Source organism: Eschrichtius robustus, chromosome 10, assembly GCF_028021215.1.
Source record: "Eschrichtius robustus isolate mEscRob2 chromosome 10, mEscRob2.pri, whole genome shotgun sequence".
Classification (NCBI taxonomy): domain Eukaryota; kingdom Metazoa; phylum Chordata; class Mammalia; order Artiodactyla; family Eschrichtiidae; genus Eschrichtius; species Eschrichtius robustus.
The window spans coordinates 68261927-68277967 of NC_090833.1; the positions used below are offsets into that span (position 1 = coordinate 68261927).

At 42.6% G+C, this 16041-nt stretch overlaps 1 protein-coding gene across 3 annotated transcripts in view; it reads left to right on the forward strand.

Moving 5' to 3' along the window:
- The window catches only part of ADAMTSL1 (ADAMTS like 1), a 464565-nt gene that overhangs the window by 299643 nt on the left and 148881 nt on the right, over window positions 1-16041 (forward strand). For all 3 annotated transcript variants that reach the window (XM_068552874.1, XM_068552875.1, XM_068552876.1), the window contains 2 exons: window positions 4140-4293; window positions 5153-6281. In XM_068552874.1, the coding sequence (XP_068408975.1) occupies window positions 4140-4293; window positions 5153-6281 (1283 nt within the window). The remainder of the gene's footprint in view (window positions 1-4139; window positions 4294-5152; window positions 6282-16041) is intronic.

The window sequence follows — 16041 nt, forward strand, 5'->3', positions numbered from 1 at the left end:
ACATACAGACTGAAAGTGAGGGGATGGAAAAAGATATTCCATGCAAATGGAAAGCAAAAGAAAGCTGGAGTAGCAATTCTCATATCAGATAAAATAGACTTTAAAATAAAGACTATTACAAGAGACAAGGAATGACATGACATAATGATCAAGGGATCAATCCAAGAAGAACATATAACAGTTGTAAATATTTATGCACCCAACATAGGAGGACCCCAATACATAAGGCAAATGCTAACAGCCATAAAAGGGAAAATCGACAGTAACACAATAATAGTAGGGGACTTTAACAGCCCACTTTCACCAATGGACAGATCATCCAAAATGAAAATAAATAAGGAAACGCAGCTTTAAATCACACATTAAACAAGATGGACTTAACTGATATTTATAGGACATTCCATCCAAAGACAATAGAATACACTTTCTTCTCACGTGCGCATGGAACATTCTCCAGGATAGATCATATCTTGGTTCACAAATCAAGCCTCAGTAAATTTAAGAAAATTGAAATCATATCAAGTATCTTTTTGGCCAGAATGCTATGAGACTAGATATCAATTACAGGAAAAAAACTATAAAAAATACAAACACAGGGAGGCCTAAACAATATGCTACTAAATAACCAAGAGATCACTGAAGAAATCAGAGGAAATCAAAAAATACATAGAAACAAATGACAATGAAAACATGACGACCCAAAACCAATGGGATGCAGCAAAAGCAGTTCTAAGAGGGAGGTTTACAGCAATACAATCCTACCTCAAGAAACAAGAAAAATCTCAAACAACCTAACCTTACACCTAAAGCAATTAGAGAAAGAAGAACAAAAAAACCCCAAAGTTAACAGAAGGAAAGAAATCATAAAGATCAGATCAGAAAGAAATGAAAAAGAAATGAAGGAAACAGTAGCAAAGATCAATAAAACTAAAAGCTGGTTCTTTGAGAAGATAAACAAAATTGATAAACCATTAGCCAGACCCATCAAGAAAAAAACAAAAGGGAGAAGACAGAAATCAACAGAATTAGAAATGAAAAAGGAGAAGTAACAACTGACACTGCATAAATACAAAGGATCATGAGACATTACTACAAGCAGCTATATGCCAATAAAATGGACAACCTGGAAGAAATGGACAAATTCTTAGAGAAGCACAACCTTCCGAGACTGAATCAGGAAGAAATAGAAAATATAAACAGACCAATCACAAGCACTGAAATTGAAACTGTGATTAAAAATCTTCCAAAAAACAAAAGCCCAGGACCAGACGGCTTCACAGGCGAATTCTATCAAACATTTAGAGAAGAGTTAACACCCATCCTTCTCAAACTCTTCCAAAATATAGCAGAGGGAGGAACACTCCAAAACTCATTCTACGAGACCACCATCACCCTGATACCAAAACCAGACAAAGATGTCACAAAGAAAGAAAACTACAGGCCAATATCACTGAGGAACATAGATGCAAAAATCCTCAACAAAATACTAGCAAAGAGAATCCAACAGCACATTAAAAGGATCATACACCATGATCAAGTGGGGTTTATCCCAGGAATGCAAGGATTCTTCAATATATGCAAATCAATCAATGTGATACACCATATTAACATATTGAAGGATAAAAACCATATGATAATCTCAATAGATTCAGAAAAAGCTTTCCACAAAATTCAACACCCATTTATGATAAAAACTCTCCAGAAAGTAGGCATAGAGGGAAACTACCTCAACATAATAAAGAGCAATATATGACAAACCCACAGCCAACATCACTCTCAATGGTGAAAAACTGAAACCATTTCCTCTAAGATCAGGAACAAGACAAGGTTGCCCACTCTCACCACTATTATTCAACTTAGTTTTGGGAGATTTAGCCACAGCAATCAGAGATGAAAAACAAATAAAGGGAATCCAAATCGGAAAAGAAGAAGTAAAACTGTCACTGTTTGCAGATGACATGATACTATACACAGAGAATCCTAAAGATGCTACCAGAAAACTACTAGAGCTAATCAATGAATTTGGTAAAGTTGCAGGATACAAAATTAATGCACAGAAATCTCTTGCATTCCTATACACTAACGATGAAAAATCTGAATGTGAAATTAAGGAAACACTCTCATTTACCATTGCAACAAAAAGAATAAAATACCTAGGAATAAACCTACCTAAGGAGACAAAAGACCTGTATGCAGAAAACTATAAGACACTGATGAAAGAAATTAAAGGTGATACCAACAGATGGAGAGATATACCATGTTCTTGGATTGGAAGAATCAACATTGTGAAAATGACTATACTACCCAAAGCAATCTACAGATTCAATGCCATCCCTATCAAACTACCAATGGCATTTTTCACAGAACTAGAGCAAAAAATTTCACAATTTGTATGGAAACACAAAAGACCCCGAATAGCCAAAGCAATCTTGAGAAGGAAAAATGGAGATGGAGTAATCAGGCTCCCTGACTTCAGACTACACTACAAAGCTACAGTAATCAAGACACTATGGTACTGGCACAAAAACAGGATATAGATCTATGGAACAGGATAGAAAGCCCAGAGATAAACCCACGCACATACGGTCACCTTATCTTTGATAAAGGAGGCAAGAATAAACAATGGAGAAAAGACAGCCTCTTCAATAAGTGGTGCTGGGAAAACTGGACAGCTACATGTAAAAGAATGAAGTTAGAACACTTCCTAACACCATATACAAAAATAAACTCAAAATGGATTAAAGACCTAAATGTAAGGACAGACACTATAAAACTCTTAGAGGAAAACATAGGCAGAGCACTCTTTGACATACATCACAGCAAGATCCTTTTTGACCCACCTCCTAGAGAAATGGAAATAAAAACAAAACTAAGCAAACGAGACCTAATGAAACTTCAAAGCTTTTGCACAGCAAAGGAAACCATAAACAAGATGAAAAGAAAACCCTCAGAATGGGAGAAAATATTTGCAAATGAAGCAACTGACAAAGGATTAATCTCCAAAATATACAGGCAGCTCATGCACCTCAATATCAAAAAAAAGCCCAATCCAAAAATTGGTCGAATACCTAAATAGACATTTCTCCAAAGAAGATATACAGATTGCCAACAAACATATGAAAGGATGTTCAACATCACTAATCATTAGAGAAATGCAAATCAAAACTACAATGAGGTATCACCTCACACCAGTCAGAATGGCCATCATGAAAAAATCTACAAACAATAAATGCTGGAGAGGGTGTGGAGAAAACGGAACCCTCTTGCACTGTTGGTGGGAATGTAAATTGATACAGCCACTATGGAGAACAGTATGGAGGTTCCTTAAAAAGCTAAAAATAAAACTACCATACGACCCAGCAATCCCACTACTGAGCATATACCCTGAGAAAACCTTAATTCAAAAAGAGACATGTACCACAATGTTCATTGCAGCACTGCTTACAATAGCCAGGCCATGGAAGCAACCTCGGTGTCCATCGACAGATGAATGCATAAAGAAATTGTGGTACATATATACAGTGGAATATATTGTATATTCCTAGGGGCATATACAATATGTATATGAACCTAGGGTCAGGACAGGAATAAAGACACAGACGTAGAGAATGGACTTAAAGACACGGCAGGGGGAGGGGAAGGGTAAGCTGGGACAAAGTGAGAGAGTAGTATTGACATATATACACTACCAAATGTAAAATAGACAGCTAGTGGGAAGCAGCCACATAGCACAGGGAGATCAGCCTGTTGCTTTGTGACCACCTAGTGGGGTGGGATACACAAGTGGGAGGGGATAGGGGGATATATGTATACATATAGTTGATTCACTTTGTTATACGGCAGAAACTAACAGCATTGTCGTGCAATTATACTCCAATAAAGATGTTAGAAAAATAAAGTAAAAACAGGTGAAAGGTCCACAGGAGACCTGAGACTAGAAAATCTTAGAGTAGAATATGCCTACAGTATGGATGTGTCTTCCCACATTGTTACATAATTAATATTTCTCTATCTCTCTTAGTTGCTATTGCTTTTCCAAGCAACTTCTTCCTTATTTTGGTGAGTTTCAGAGCCCACACAAACCCATTAGCCTTTAGTTACCTGAATTTACATGCTTTGGGCCCTTCTTTCCCCACCAGTGTTCCACGAGCTGCGGGGAGGGCACCCAGACGCGAAGTGCCATTTGCCGGAAGGTGCTGAAAACAGGTGTCTCAGCTACTGTCAATTCCTCCCTGTGCCCGCCCCTGCCGTTCTCTTCATCCATCAGGCCCTGTATGCTGGCCACCTGTGCAAGTGAGTATGTCAGAGCTCTGGGGATGGGGAGACGGCAAGAGCAGTAGCTTTCCCTGAACCCAAGACCAGCGGCAGATAGGCAGTAAAGCCCTCTGAGGGCATTAGGCTTGTGAGCTCAGCTGGAGGTGGGAAAGGAATCTTAATTACATGTGGCCAGGCAGGATGCTCTTCTCTGCTAGAAAAACAGTTTGCAGGAGGTAGAGCAAAGTTCACTTGCTGGCATATGGAGATCTGGAAGCTGGAGTCAGCATGTTACTAATGAAGCCTAATGTTACCCACTCCAGTGTTTTAAACGAAACAGATTTGTTTAATATTAATCCCTAGAGGTGTAACACTTCTGGGGTCTCCTCCCCAGGTATACGGGGACCCTGGGGCTCTGCAGGACCCAAAAGGGATCCATTCTCCTTCTCTTTGTCCTCTGCCTCTTTTTATGATGCTGATTTCTTTTTCTTTCTTTTTTAAGTCCTTTTAATGAGAGGAACTGTCTTTCCCCTGGAATCGCCCTCCATCTAGAACCCTGCATCTCAGCTTCTAGGGGTAGAAAACCCCAGCAGCATGATAGCAGGTTGCCCCACTGCACCTCATTAGCTCTCCCATGATTCATTGCGGCAGCAGCTTGATGGTCCACAGCTGGTAGCCATTTACTCCCGTAAAACAGAAGGTGGTAAATGAAGGCCCTGCCCAAAGCAAACTCTGAAGTGCTTTCCTTCCCTCCTCTCTTTTGTCCCCCTGGCTCTCTTCTCTTTGCCCTCTCCTTTTCACTGTCTCTTGTCACTGCACCCACTGTCCCTTTTCTCTCTCCGCTCTCCGCTTCTCTTTCTCCATCCATCTGCCTTCCCTTTCACTGCTGTCATTCCAGGGCCCGGGCGGCCATCCACAAAGCACAGCCCTCACATCGCGGCAGCAAGGAAGGTATACATCCAGACCCGCCGGCAGAGGAAGCTGCACTTCATCGTGGGGGGATTCGCCTACCTGCTCCCCAAGACCGCAGTGGTGGTACGCTGTCCCACGCGGCGCTTCCGCAAGCCCCTCATCACCTGGGAGAAGGACGGCCAGCACCTCGTCAGCTCCGCCCACGTCACCGTGGCCCCATTTGGGTACCTAAAGATCCACCGCCTCAAGCCCTCTGATGCGGGCATCTACACCTGCTCGGCCGGCCCGGCCCGGGAGCAGTTTGTGATTAAGCTCATTGGAGGCAACCGGAAGCTGGTGGCCCGGCCCTTGAGCCTGAGGAGCGAGGAAGAGGCCCTCGCGGTGAGGAAGGCCAGCCCGAAGGAGGCCCTGCAGACCCACAAACACCAGAACGGCATCTTCTCCAACGGCAGCAAGGCCGAGAAGCGGGGCCTCCCTGCGGATGCCGGGAGCCGCTATGATGACCTGGTCTCTCGGTTGCTGGAGCAGGGGGGCTGGCCAGGGGAGCTGCTCGCCTCCGGGGAGGCCCAGGACTCCACAGAAAGGAACGCGTCCTCAGAAGAGGACCAGAACGCCGAGCAGGCCCTTCTGCACCTGCCCTTCACCGTGGCGGCCGAGCAGCAGCGCCTGGACGACATCCTCCGGAACCTCTCCCAGCAGCCCGAGGAGCTCCGCGACGTCTACAGCAAGCACCTCGTGGCCCAGCTGGCCCAGGAGATCTTCCGCAGCCACCAGGACGCGCACCAGGACGCGCTCCTCAAGCCCTCCGAGCGGGGCATTCCCCCAGTGGCCATCCCTCCTCATAAACACGTGTCTGGCTTCAGCAGCTCCCTGCGGACCTCGTCCCCGGGGGAGGGCGGGGGCAGCTCTCGCCGGCCACACCGTAAGCCCATCATCTTGCGCAAGATCTCGGCCGCCCAGCAGCTCTCAGCCTCCGAGGTGGTCACCCACCTCGGGCAGACCGTGGCCCTGGCCAGCGGGACACTGAGTGTGCTTCTGCACTGCGAGGCCATAGGCAACCCAAGGCCTACCATCAGCTGGGCCAGGAACGGAGAAGAGGTTCAGTTCAGCGACAGGTGAGCTTTGCAGCTACCCGGTCTGGGAAGGAGGAGGGGCAAGGGGCCACACTGTGTGGGAGACACCCTATTCATGCTTCCTTCGAGGTGTTTCCAAGGGTAGGGCTTAGAGCACTGGGCCTCAGGGATTGCTCCCATCCTGGGTTTCAACCCTCTCTTGGCACTGATAGACTGTTGAAGCAAAGACAAGGTATTTAATTTCTCTAAACTGTATGTTCTCATCTTTATAAGGTAATAGTAAGAATGCCTACCAACCCCAGTCCCCGTAGGATCCCAAAGATTAATGAGATACTCTCTGGATAGCTTTGAACTTTTGGCAGAAAAATGTCATTCCAGGCCAAGGCATTATTCCATTACCATTTTGTGAGATGAACCGCTGAAAATCTTGTACACCAGGATACTGTCTCTGTGTGTGTGGTCCCCCAGGGCTGGGGAGAGAGTGCAGCCAGCACCTGCTGCTTCCCGTGGGTGAGCCCGTCCTCTGTCTGGGCTGGACAAGGCTGTTTGTTCCAGAAAGCTTTTATTCCCTGTCGGACCTGTGATGAATTATCCTAATATCTCTTGGTGTCTCTGTCTGGATGTGTCTTTACTGGGATGACAGCATATTATTACTTACTGGTTTCCTTGGGCCATGGCCATTCATAATGTAAAATCAATAGTGATAGAAGAGGTAATAATAATAACAATATTTTTAATACTATCTATGTGCCAAGCAGCATGCCATGCTTCCTATGGACATCCTCTTTAATCTTTCTAGTGGCCCTGACAACAAAGATAGCTGCCATTGATTGAGTAGCGACTGTCTTCCAGCCAAGTGTAAACTCTTTATGTGCTTCATCTTACTGACTTCTAACAGTAGCCCTAAGAAGTAGGTATAATTTTTATCCACACTTTACGGAAGAGGAAACCAGTCTAGCAACTTGCTAAAGATCACATTTATTAGGTGGCAGAGCCAAAATATGTGACAAAAATAAGATGGGCAGCGAATAGAAGAATCAGTCCATGGATGAGGGAGGAACCTTTAAGGTCCTCCGGCCCAAAGTCCTCATTGTAACTTTTTATCTTCTCTGAATCCATGGAACGTGCTCTTTTCATTAAATCTGCTTTGAAATACTATTGTTCAGCTAATCCTCTTCACTGGCTTGCTAGCTTTGAGTGAGGAAGGAAAGATGGCAGGATTTATTGTGCCAGGCAGGGTGCCAGGTTTATTTATATGTTACTGCATTTGTTCTTCTGACAGTCAATCTGCAAGATTGACATTATCCCCCAGTTTCACACAGAAAATTGAGGTTCAGCAGCTCACCCAAGGTCACACTTTAGTAAGGACCAGACCGAGGACTCAGTATCAAGTTTATTTGATTCCAAAGAGTAGTTCTGTCTACTCTTCTGAGACTTGAACAAACATGACTTTGTCCATCCTGCCCACATCTTTTGTGCTTTTGAAATGTCAATAATATTGCCTCTCAGCCTGAGCACTCACAGATTAAATAGCTTTAATAACAATACTAAGTATTTTTTCTTTGACACTGTGCTCAGTGCTTTAAAGGTAATATTATCTTGTTTAATCTTTAAAAAAAAAAAAAAAAAAAACCCTACGGGGTAAGTACTGTTATTGTTACCACATCGGTAATTAAAAAGCTGAGGCACCCACACAGAAGCACTGGAGACAAGGATTGAATGCACTATGTTTTGAGAGCCTGTGGTGGTAACCTCTCCTCTTGTTTGCTTCTTGGTCCTCCCCAGCTTATACTTTCCTTGATCAGCTTAACTGCTATGATCCCTGCAGTTCTTTGCAGAAATCTTTGTAAGGAATTTGTGGGTCAGGCCAAAGCTGCAGTAAATCCCCTTGAGGCCACAGGGGAGAGAGACACCTCCGGCATCAGACCCCCAGGATGATGGGCGCTGATTGAAAGTGGTACCCTGGTGCTCAGGTGCGTGCTACAGTGGAACTCACCTCTGTGACTGTACCTGTCACACCTGTTGTGCCCAAATCATGCCATGCCTTCTACCAGCCAGTCGGTTTCTCAAGTGTAGATACTGTTGCATTCATATCCCCTGGCCTATTGTCCGGGATTGGTGTTATTGAGATCAAAGGGGGTGGCAGTTGGCTGTGTGAGGGAAAAGATGGGAATTAACATTTCTTGACTAACTCCAGATATTGTGCCCCCATGCTAGCAACTTCCATAGCCATCACCTCTGTTAATGTCCACTGCAAGGTGTAACATATGAACTGATATCCCTATTTCAGAGATGAGGAAACCGAGGCTCACCATAATTAAGGAAGTTGACCAATGTTAAATAGCTAGTAAAAGGCAGAACCAAGAGAGCAGATTCAAACCCAGTTCTGCCAACTCAAGCTCATGCTGTTTTGAGTGACTAAGTTCATGTTTGCATGTATCTCCTATACTTCACCAGGGATACCAAGTTATCTCAAGATCCCTGCTGTTTTCTAGCAGCTTCTTCCAGGATCCCTTCCTTTGCATAGTGACTATTTCCTCCTAAAAGCTGTACAGCAAGACAGCCCATTGGGGATGGGGGAGGGGATGATTAGGACTCTGCTCTGCCCGGAACCGCAGTGAGAATATTGAGGCCATGGCTTACTCAGGGGTCCTGACAACTTCCTTGAGTGCTGGAGATTATGAAATCCAAGGATCAGGGCCCATCTGGGTCACTGGTGACTACAGGAAAGATGTGGAGGGGGTTAGATGAGGATTGAGGGCTTCGGGCTGGTCTTGCCCTTTACTTTCCATGGCCTTAATCCTTTCGTTTTAAAAATGAGGGGGGTTGTAGCAGATCATCTCTGATCTACCCCCTTCACTCATTTGTAGAAGGCCACAGAAGGTTAAAACCCGTATGTTGGTGGAGAGTGGGGAGAGCCTTGAGCACAGTAACTTCAAAATTTGTCGTACAAGTTTCCAAGTGGTCCACAAAACAGGGATTCATCGATCACGTGAGTTTGAGACATGCTCGCTTAAAGCTAAACAGAGGTATTTACTGCCGGACTTTACTTCTATTTTTTAATATAGTAGTTGATTTTTTTTCTTTTTTTATTATAAAAGTAATGAAGAGGCTATAAAACAATTCAAATAATACCTGCGTATGTATAGTAAAAGTGCAAGTCTCCTTCATGTCCTCAATCCTATTCCCCAGAGGCTGTCAGTCTTAATAATTCGGTATACATCCTTTTGGAATTTTTATATATTTTATTGTATTATATATAAAACACATACACACATAGGATTTGTGTTTTTAATGGGAAATTACTCATGGTTAGAAGTTTGACTTGATTTTTATTCAACAACATGTCTAGGAAACATTTCAGAGTAGTATGTAGGGATCTGTAGCACCTTTTTCAACAGCTGATTACTGTTCTTCAATGTATTTAACTAACCCCCAGGTGAAAATGATTTTGGTTTTTCCATGTTTTAACTCCTTTAAGCAGTCCAACATGTGTTGTGACTTTCCAAGTGGATGATATAGTATTCAGTGTTTTCCAAGTACTTCTTTGATCAGTGAACAATTTTTTGGCCTAGTAATCTCAAGGATATCGATAATTCTTGAAATACTGCTTAGAAATATGACTTTTGCCTTTTAATTTGCACCTTAATGGGCATTGAGAGTCTAATGGCTTTAAGATGAAGAAGTTTCAACAGAATCTTGCTAAAAAAAAGAAACATAGCAGCCAGGTGCTAAAGATATGAAACATAGGTGCTAAAGATATGAAAAGTTGAAAAGTTATGAAAAGATATGAAAAGTTGTAGGCCTAGGACAGCAGAGGGCAAATCCTAGGTCTTGAGTCACCAGGACATTGGTGAGAGTGACAGTGGAGGGTACATTCAGAAGGAAAGCACATGGGGGCCATGAGCAAACAGTATTAAAATTCTTGCCACTCTCAAGACTTTTTTCCAGATCTAGCCTCAGCAGAGCTTTTTAAAGCAAGTTAATAGCACGTGGTAGGGAAAAATAAGAGATTTCTGTTTCTGATCCTTGACATCATAATTTTTCCATTTTACTTAGCTAGCCAGTAAGAAATATGGCTGGAGCTTACTTTTCTATGCAGTTGTCCAAGTGGAGTTTCAGAAAATAAAATGGATACATCTGTACAGAGCACACAGAAGGCACAGAAGTGCCATTGGGACTGCTCTGCTATGGTTGTTGGTGACCCCTTTTGTGTTGGGTTTCATTGCTTGTCATCATTAGTGCGTCTGGTAGCGGCTCCGAAATGCTTATTAATTTTCAAACAGAGAAGTGCTGAAATGCCTGGTGTTATAGTTCAGTTAGTCTGTTTTTGTTTAGTGCCCAAATCCATCTTTCTGAAAGAGTCTGCAAGCTTCAGCTGGCTATTGGTCTGTAGGACTTTGCAGATATATTAAAGTATACTCTAAATAGCCTGAGCCAGCAAGATAGGTCAAGGTAGAAAGAAAGTGACTGAAGTCTGTTACTTCTTGGCTTTTAAATATGCCAAAGCTTGATTTGAAAGAAATTGGTTTTCAGAAAGAATCACTAACAATTCAGATAGTACTGCCTCTCATCAGATATATAACTTACTAGTTAAAATGAATTCACATCATTCTTAGAAGCACATGCCAACTTCTTAAGCAGTCGTTTACAGGATGTCCCTAAGTGTATTATGACAGACTGGTTCTTCTTAATTCCTACTTCTTCCTTTATTTCACAAACTTTCCCATGCTTACTCTGAGCCAGACCCTATGTTAGATATGAGGGATGGAGGAAAAGGAGACTCATTTCCTGTCAATGCAACTCAAAGTCTAGTTTGGAATCCAGAGAAGTAAATGCAGTGTTTAAATGCTAAGAGAGGGGTATGCATATTTATTCATTCCATAAATATTTATTAATCTACCTATCATATGCCAGATATACACCTACTTGCTAGGATATTGTGATGAATGAAACAGAAGTCCGTGTTCTCTTGCACTTTACGTACATTTAGATATCTGCTGGACTGGCACACATCAGAAAGATCTTTCCTGATCATTCTAGCTAAAAGAGCTCTCTGAATCATTCTCTAACCCTTCAACTCTATTTTATTCACAGAATTTCATCGTCATCTGACATATTACATATTTATGCGTTGATTGCCTGTCCATTAGGGTAGAGGCTTTCTTTACTGCTGTGTCCCTAGTGCTGGAAAGAGTAGCTGGCACTAAACAGGTACTAAATAAACAGTGAATGAATTAATGAGTGAGTGTGGAGCAAGACAGCAAACACAGAAAAGGACATAAGAAAAATATCAGATGGTGATAAGTGCTGGGCAGAAAATGAAACAGAGCTTTGATAAGCAATGATCTGGTGACCACATTAGATGGGTACTCTGAGGAGGCGACCTGGAAGCCAAAAGCTGAATGATGACCAGTGTTCAGCAATATGGCTTCAGAAGGAAGAGCATTCCTGGGCAAGGGAAAAACAGTGCAAAACCCCTAAAGTGAAAATGAGTTTATTGTGTTGAAAGAACCCAAAAGAAGCTCATCTGGCTGGAGTGTGGCAGGCTGAAGGTAGAGGTGATACGGGATGAGGCCATGGGGGCAACCAGAGACCAGGATGAGGAGTTGAGGTTTTAGTGTGAGCACCACAGGGAGATTTTGGAGGGTATTAATCAGGAATGTAAAATGATCTAATTTCCATTTTTATAGACTCACACTGGCTACTTTGTGGTGAGTGTATTTCAGAGGAGCATGAGTAGAAGCTGGGGGCCTCTAAGGGGCCCTTTGCAATCGTCCCTTCAACTCCCCAAGTATCTGTTGGGCATTAGGTACAGTGATAGGTACCAGAAAGTGAGATCATAAATAAGGAAAGGTCCCTGCTCTGCAGAAACTAAGATACACTGAAAGGCTAATAGAGGATACGGTAACTTGAGCCTCAAGTTTTTTTTAAACTCCAATGGTCACAGTACTTCTCTTAAAACTTCTAAACTTTAAAAAGGGGATACGGGATTCCCTGGTGGCACAGTGGTTAAGAATCCACCTGCCAATGCAGGGAACACGTGTTCGAGCCCTAGTCTGGGAAGATCCCACATGCCGCGGAGCAACTAAGCCCATGCGCCACAACTACTGAGCCTGCACTCTAGAGCCCGCGAGCCACAACTACTGAAACCCGTGCGTCTAGAGCCTGTGCTCTGCAACAAGAGAAGCCACCGCAATGAGAAGATGGTGCACCATGACGAAGAGTAGCCCCCGCTCACCGCAACTAGAGAAAGCCCGCACGCAGTAACGAAGACCCAATGCAGCCAGAAATAAATAAATAAATTTTTAAAAATAATAATAATAAAAAATAAAAAGGGGATAGAGGAGGGGTTCCCAAATTCAGTGTGCATAATAATTGCCAGGAACATGTTAGAAATGGAGACACCCACATCCTACCCTATCCCAGAAACTCTTTCTACAGTAGGGTCCCATCATTTGCATTTTTTTGCACTAAATCCAAACTCAACTTTATTTTTTCATTGTTGTTTTTTATTTTTCTTTTATATTGGAGTATAGTTGATTAACAATGTTGCGTTAGTTTCAGGTGTACCGCAAAGTGATTCAGTTATACATATACATGTATCTACTCTTTTTCAAGTTCTTTTCCCATTTAGGTTATTACAGACTATTGAACAGAGTTCCCTGTGCTATACAGTAGCTCCTTGTTGGTTATCTATTTTAAATATATCAGTGTGTTTATGTCAATCCCAAACTCCCAATCTATCCCTGCCCCCCACCCTTCCCCCCTGGTAACCATAAGTTCGTTCTCTAAGTCTGTGAGTCTGTTTCTGTTTTGTAAATAAGTTCCTTTGTATCTTTTTTTTTAGATTCTGCGTATAAGCGATATCATATGATATTTCTTTCTCTGAGTTACTTCACTTAGTATAATAATCTCCAGGTCCATCCATGTTGCTGCAATGGCATTATTTCATTCTTTTTAATGGCTGAGTAATATTCCATTGTATATATGCACCACATCTTCTTTCTGTCATTTGCATTTTAACAAGCACTACAGGTGGTTCTGAGATCGGTGGTTCAAGGACCACCTTTTAGAACTGAGAGAGAAAAATGGGGGAAGGTTAACCTCAGAGTCAAATTAGGCACTTGCTGTTTGTTCTGTTAAAAGATGTGGTGGAGACAGACAGAACTCCATGCCTAAATGACACTTAGGAATTCCAAGCGCTCTCCCATCCCCCTGCCTCCTTCCCAGATTCCCACCAACCCACATACTTGCACGTGGGCTAGATTTAGTTCACCCTGAGCCTGGGATTTGAGAGAGACCATGAAGTGCCCATGTGTGGAGGGAGCAGACATGGTGGAAGCTAACAGACTCCAAATCTGCCAATTTTCTGGAAAAATTCCGGACGGCTAGAGGTTAAGATAACTAAGTGTGGCTACCTTGTTCACCCAGAGAACAAAGAAGCAGGACTGGACTTTGTAGCATAGCCATGGGGGGTGAGTTAGAAAGTGCTTTTCAGGGCTGTGTGCCAGTTGATTGAGAAAACAAGAGAACTCTGCCTTGTTTTCCCTTTGCTTTCATTGCTGAGTCCATGTAGTTCATGTGGATCTGTAATTGACTGGTTCCACCATATTGCTGCCTGCAAAATCCACCAGAAGACAAATATTCTAGCCTCACTCCACGGTCCTAGTGCATTACTGGCACCTGAGCGGTTTGAAAACATTACTCTTATAGGCCTCTACTGCCAATTTATAACCTAGAAATATTTCACATATAGAAGGCAGGCTACTTTAGGTCCCCCCTCCAAGGTTGTTAATTATGAGTTTTTTAAATCCTGCCTAATATTTCCACTCAGTTCATTACGGAGTTGCTTCTGTTTGCCCATCTCACATTCTAAGACCGCATGTAACATATAACATACACTCCTCTTGGGTAAAGCCCCTTCCCCACGCCCCAAAAAAAGTTATTTCTTGTTTGTTCAAAAAGAAGAAAGTTGTCTCTCAAAACAGGCCTTATCTAATCTGAGCTCTCAGCAGCCTTCTACACAGGCTGGGCCCTTCTTCCGAAAAACACTTTCTTGCTGCTTTAGAAACCACACACACTTGGCTTGCTTCCTACTTCTCTGGTTATTCTTTCTCAGCATCTCTGTGGATTCCTCTTCCTCTACCCACCTCTTAGCTACCCCCCTTAGGAGCCTCACTGTCTATACACTAGTGATCCCGTGGCTCCAGGACTCCTCTGTATGCTGCTGATTCTCCTGTATCTAGCACAGAGCACATCTCTCTTCTGACTCAGATGTACACTTGTCTACTAGGCATCCTACCCCAGATGCCCCACAAAAAGGTCAACTCAATATCTCTAAAACTGAACTCCTGAATCCTTATCTCAGTAAATAGTACCCCCATTCATCCAACTTTCCAAGCCAAAATACAGGCATACCTTGGAGATATTGTGGGTTCAGTTCCAGATCACCATGATAAAGCAGGTATTACAATAAAGCAAGTCAATTTTTTTTGGTTTCCCAGTACATATAAAAGTTATGTTTACTCTATACTGTAGACTGTTAAGTATGTGATAGCACTGTGTCTTAAAAACCAATCTATATACCTTAATCTAAAAATACTTTCTTGGTAAAAATGCTAACCATCATCCGAGCCTTCAGCAAGTCACAGGAGTAACATCAAAGATCACTGATCATATATCACCATAACAAATATAAGAATGAGGAAAAAGTTTGAAACATTGCGAAAATTACCAAAATGTGACACAGAGACATGAAGTGAGCAAATGCTATTGGAAAAATGGCGCCAATAGACTTGCTCCACGCGGGGTTGCTGCAAATCTTCAATTTATAAAAAAATGTCATATCTGCGAAGCACAAGAAAGCGAAGCACGATACAGTGGGGTCTGCGTGTATTTCTAGATTGTTCTCGCTCTTCAGTGGCTCTTTCACCCTCCACTGGTCTCTGTTCTCACTGCCTGTACTTCATTTACCTTTGTCAGCTCTGCATGATTGCAGCAGGCTCCTAACCCTATATTTGCCTTCTCGAGACCAGGGGTTGGCAAATCACAGCCAGTGGCTTTACATTTTTTTAAAGGGCTTACTAAGAATGGCCGTTAAAGGATTATTAGAAGAGCCATTAAAATTGATCCCAGAGCTCTTTGATTAACTTGATCGCACTTAATAAGTGGTGGAGCTGGGATTTGAGCCCAGGTTATTTAAAGGGTTATTAAAGGAATGGCTTATGCATTTTTTATTTTCTATGATGAACCTAAATTTTTTTAATTTTTTTTTAATTAGTCATCCAGCTTATACACATCAGTGTATGCATGTCAATACCAATCGCCCAATTCATCACACCACCACCACCACCACCCCACCGTGGCTTTAGCCCCTTGGTGTCCATACATTTCTTCTCTACATCTGTGTCTCAATTTCTGCCCTGCAAACCGGTTCATCTGTACCATTTTTCTAGGTTCCACATATATGCGTTAATATACGATATTTGTTTTTCCCTTTCTCACTTACTTCACTCTGTATGACAGTCTCTAGATCCATCCACGTTTGTACAAATGACCCAATTTCGTTCCTTTTTATGGCTGAATAATATTCCATTGTATATATGTACCACAACTTCTTTATCCATTCGTCTGTCAATGGGCATTTAGGTTGCTTCCATGACCTGGCTATTGTAAATAGTGCTGCAATGAACATTGGGGTGCATGTGTCTTTTTGAATTATGGTTTTCTCTGGGTATATGCCCAGTAGTGGGATTGCTGGGTCATATGGTAATTCTATTTTTAGTTTTTGAAGGAACCT